Source organism: Propithecus coquereli, unplaced genomic scaffold (genome assembly GCF_000956105.1).
Source record: "Propithecus coquereli isolate 6110/MARCELLA unplaced genomic scaffold, Pcoq_1.0 Scaffold449, whole genome shotgun sequence".
Lineage (NCBI taxonomy): Eukaryota > Metazoa > Chordata > Mammalia > Primates > Indriidae > Propithecus > Propithecus coquereli.
In genome coordinates this window covers 996,363-1,001,176 of record NW_012150274.1, presented here as the reverse complement: position 1 = coordinate 1,001,176, position 4,814 = coordinate 996,363, and the positions used below count along the sequence as shown (strand labels likewise).

The 4,814-nt window shown below is 60.1% G+C and overlaps 1 protein-coding gene across 1 annotated transcript in view; it reads right to left on the bottom strand.

The window, feature by feature from the left end:
- Window positions 1–56: 56 nt before the first annotated feature.
- The window catches only part of UAP1L1 (UDP-N-acetylglucosamine pyrophosphorylase 1 like 1), a 6,422-nt gene continuing 1,664 nt past the window's right edge, over window positions 57–4,814 (bottom strand). The window contains exons 5-10 of the mRNA XM_012654716.1: window positions 4,545–4,738; window positions 3,891–4,031; window positions 3,157–3,342; window positions 2,504–2,570; window positions 1,923–1,991; window positions 57–1,047 (exon numbers count right to left, since the gene is read on the bottom strand). Coding sequence (XP_012510170.1) covers window positions 961–1,047; window positions 1,923–1,991; window positions 2,504–2,570; window positions 3,157–3,342; window positions 3,891–4,031; window positions 4,545–4,738 — 744 coding nt within the window. The 3' untranslated portion in view covers window positions 57–960. The remainder of the gene's footprint in view (window positions 1,048–1,922; window positions 1,992–2,503; window positions 2,571–3,156; window positions 3,343–3,890; window positions 4,032–4,544; window positions 4,739–4,814) is intronic.

Sequence of the window (4,814 nt, the reverse complement as noted above, 5' to 3'; positions counted from 1 at the left end):
GTCCCTGTTCCCACCACCCACGTGCTGATCAAAAACTGCATTTGCATTTCCCCTAAGCACCTTGTTTATTGGAAATGTCCCATCCATAGGACATCAAGATATCAGCAATCTTTTAAAACTAGGTTGTCTCATTAGTGGTGGCCTGGGGTTAGGGATAGTGGGGAGGGGGTATGTGCTTAGCAAGGGGTATCACGAGGGAGGTCTTTGTGGTGACAAACGGTTGTGCATCTGGGTTGTGGTGGGTGGGCTAATCTACACGTGTGATGACTTCAAATGCTGTGCCAGTGTCACTTTCCTGGGGTTCATATCGCCCTATAAGCATGTGATGAAGGTGCATCCGCTGGGGGAAAGTGGATGAAGTGTAGCTGGGACCTCTGTGAGCTTTTTTTGCAACTCTACATGATGGAATAATTATTTGAAAATGTTATTTGAAATAAGTTGTTTCAAGAATTTCCCTGCTGACTGTACTTGTGTAGAAAGGAGGCTGCATAAGTTTTCCAGTCCTGACCATGAAGGGCAGCTGTGCCCTGTCTCATACTCGGCTGACCCGCTCCTGCCCCAGGACGTCTGCTTGTCTGTGCAGCAGCTAACAAAAGAGTAAGGGGTTTGCTTCTGAGGTTTGCAACAAGGTGACAGGCAGCGCCTGGGTGGAGGCAGAAGTCCTGTGAGTTTTGATTCTAATAATAGCAAGGCGTGGACTTGTCCTTGTTGTGAGGATGCAGAGACGCAGCCCTTGTCCACTCTATGCCACTGGACACATCAGCTGCACCTGAACCCACCCTGCGAGGTAACATCCCTGCTCTGGGGGAACAACAGGGATGAGTGTAGGCTCCCCATTTGTGGCTGCAGAGGTTGGGGCAGGTGAAAATTCAGCAGCAGGCCCCTTTTCATAGCTCTCTTCATGTGAGTGGGGACAGGTAGGTGCTGCTGTCCTTTCCCAGATGAGAACACAGGTGCAAATCAACAGAGGCACTGCACCCTGGAGCAGCAGCACCATGGGAAGAGACCAGGCCAGCTGGTTTCCCCTGCCTCGTCCTCGGTGCACGGCTGCAAGAAAGGGGCCAGGGCACCAAATATGGAAGCTGCCTCCCCATCCTAGGAGCTTGGGAGGAGCCTGAGCACCAAGATCTGTCAGAAACTTAGGCAGGCGGGTGAGGGGTGGTGCTCCTGGCTCAGTTAAGTCCCAGATTAAGCAGCAGCCATCACAGGAGGCCACTGGTATAGGTCCCACTGGCTCTTGGGAGAAGCAGGTATAAGTCTATAGCCTGAAGCCGACCGTGGGTGTGGCTGAGAGGCTGAGGCTTGGGGGAGAAACGGGAGGCAGGGAGTGCTGGCTTCCATCTCAGTGTCCCGGCCAAGCTTCTCCCAGAGCCACTTCTGTGGCAGACAGTTGGGCCCCTGCTGTGGGGGGACCAGGCTGTGACATCCCCGCCTCACCCCAGTTACTGGTTCAGCTGCCAGGGAAAGGTGGCCCCTTTGAATATGCCCAGCCAGGGAACGGAACCTGTCCACCTTGTTCCACTTTTTCTCTGTAGCGAGCAGAAGGGCACCTTGGCCATGGCTAGCGCCTTCTCTCCCTCGGCCAGGAATACGGTGGATCTGCACGCTGGCCAGGGCTGGCTTCCCCAGGGCCATCCTGTCCTGCTCTCCCTGGCTGACACCACACCTCCATTGGGCCCCACCCGAAGCTTCCTTTCACCCCATTCTCCAGGGTCCCGAGTCCCTCTGCCTACTGGCTGGACCCCACAGCAGGCTGCAGTCACATGTCCGGGGGTGACAGGACAGGCCCCACCCTTGGGGAGTAAACCAGCATGTTTCTGTGTCCTGAGGCTGGAAGCACACAGCAGCCTGTTTTCGTGCCTGGAGCCCCAGGCCGGGGCTGGCCGTGTGGGAGTGTGTCAGGACTCTGGTGGCTGAAGCACCTTGGCCTGGTCCTCATCCAGGATGAGTGGGGACTGGAACTGCTGGCCTTGCAGGTACACTTCCAAACCCTAGAGACAGGCAGATCACAGCAGCCAAGTATGATCCCAGCTCTGCCAGGAGTCAGGGAGGCTTCCAGGGGCCAGGACCAGATGCCCACCCCAGGGCCACCTAAGACCCCACCAAGACCCCAGGCCAGCATGAGACCCTTGTGACAAGCTCAGGCCTGCAGGCTTGACCTAACCAGGGGGAGCAGGGGACAGGGCCACCCCCAGTCAGATGGCAGCAAAGGGCTCCGTCTCTCTCAGCAAGGTTCCCACAAAAGCCTGACTGGCTACCACTGGGCTCAGGCCTGGGTTGTCCCCCACGTGCCCCTCCTAGGACCTGCGAAGGCCTCCGGACACTTCACCCCACCCCATACCGACAAGTTCTCTGAAACTTAAGGACCCATCTACCCTGTTGACAAACTGAGGTGGAACTGTGTCTTCCCCACTCAAGCACCAACCTCTCCCCAGACAGTGCTCCCTGGATTCACACAAGCCCCGACTCCAGAAAAGCCCCAGATGGGGGTGGGGACTCTCACCTCTCCAGAGTAAGACACTAAGGGTGATATCTCACAGATGGCCGGAGGGTCTCCATGCAGGGGCGGGCTGAGGGAAGTCCAGTGTCAGCATCCGCCTCCCAGGCACCTGCCCCGGTCCTCCCAGCACCCCTCCGGACAGAAGGGGCCCAGCAGGCTAAGCTCCCTGTAGCCCCTTCTCAGAGAGCTCCTCTTTCTCTGTTCACCCCAAACCCTGAGCAAACGTCCTCCTGTGACAGGCCCTGATTTAGACTAGAAAGCACCCCCTCCCCCAGCATCCCGCACAGAGCCCAGGCAGGTGTCAGTGGTGGCTGCGGACAGTCAGGGAGATGGAAACCAAACATCCTTTTTCCTGGCCCTGAGAGCCAATCTGCCCTGCTGTCTTCTGAAAGCCATGCCTGGGGCTTGGTTCCAAAGCTTATGAATAAGTTGGGGAGGGCTCAGCCCCTTGGCTACCCCTGGATCCCTGAGCAGAACTTGAGGGGTCAGCATGCAACCTGGGGCTGGCTGGGCACATGGTCACGTGGACCTGGCGTAGTGCCGGGCAGAAGCCCCCTCCTCAGCTTGGATGAGAGCAGAGCCAGGAGGGCCCTGGGGCTGAGGATTGGGTCCCGGACAACCCTCCCCTCTGGCTGCACCTCAGGGCCCACGCTCACCTGGGCGGCTGGGGGAGCCACGCCCCATGTGTGTCCAGGAAGCGGGCCCCGGCCTGCAGAGCCCACCGGTAGTGCTGGGCAAGCAGGGCCTGCCGGGCGGTGCAGGGGCTATCCCTGCTGGCCGGGTCAGCGTTCTTTAGCGGGGAAAACTCCTCTTCCCGTAGCACTTCAAAGGCAACGAAGTTTCTGGCAGGGAAAAGAGCTGGTCACCCCATGTCCCAGCCCAGAGGCCCTGATCTGGGCAGGTGAGGGCTGGGTGGGTTTAGTGACAAAGTGAGGGTCTGTTCCCGTGAGCAGCAGGCCTAGGGAGGAGCCACACAGGCACCGAGTGGGTCTTTGTGCCTGAGATCGTGGGGATGGCCCGAGTCCACGCTCCCATTCCCAGCAGCCAAATGCCCAGACCCTGGGGCCCCAGAATGAGAACCATGTGCCCCAAGAGCTGCCCCAGCAACCCAGCCTGGAAACACCCCTAACCCTGGGTGAGGGGCAAGGGAGGGCCCAGGTGGTGGGACCACTGTCCCCCCCAAGGACTTCCACTGCCCCTGATGTTCCCTGTGCCCCCACCCCTCGGGCTGCTTCCCCTCAGGGGCAAGAGCACCCTGGCCTTCTCCCAGACCTGCCTGCCGTGCCCCGGGCTCCTCTCTGAGCCTCCACTGCCCTGCCTGGCTGGGCCTCGGAACCCACCACCAACAGGGAGGGAGGAGAGGAAGAAGTAAATGGCGTCCGCCACTAACTTAGCAAACTGGAACACATCGAACACAAACTTCTCCATCTTTATCCCGTTCGGTTTTAGCGGCTTTACCAGATTTCCCTCCTCATCCACGTAGGGGACCTTCTTCACAGCCACGTGTGGCTTCAGCAACGGCTCACATTTCCTGGGGACAGGCAGGCACAGGGGAGGAAAGGTACAGTTCAGACAGCACATCTCTGGGAGCCTTGTCCCCACCTCTGGGCACACCTGGCTGGGGGGACAGGCAGGCAGACGGACACACAGGGAACAGCAGCAGTGGAAGCCGAGCGGGACCTCCGGGGAGGGCACGGGTCTCTCCCTGCACCCCAACGCCCAGGGCCAGGCACCATCAGCCACGTCCTGCCCAGGCGGACAGAAGCTGGCAAGCCATGGGCAACGCGGCAGTCGCACAGGAGGAGAAGGGAGATTTGACCACAGAGCCTCACAGCAGCTGCCGCGAGAGCACCGCTCATGTCGGATCTCCAGCGCCTCTGTTTGTTTAAATGCAAGAACCGTTCTGCGTCCCAACCCGTCAGCTGCTCCTGACCACGGCCCGGACAGCTGAGGCCAGACTCCGGTTGCTGCAGTGGCCCAGGGCCCTCAGCCCAGTCTGGCCCCGCTGGTCGCTGGCTGGCGCAGGCCACCTGCTGCCGCACACCTGGTGACCATCTGGAGGAAGCCTCGGGTGAAGAAGTGGTTGCAGATGTTGCCTGCGTTGTAGAGCAGGCCCCCGTCAGAGGCTCGCAGCCGCGCGGTCTCAGGGCTGATCTCGCTGTACTCCACCACCTGGGGGACGCCGTCCACCTGGCACACCACGCCCACGGGTTCCTCGGGGTATGCCTTTTCCACCACCTGCAGCAGCGACCAGGGATGGGCTCCGGGAGCTGGGCGGGGCCAGTCTGGGTGGAGGGGCGGGGCCAAAGCCGGC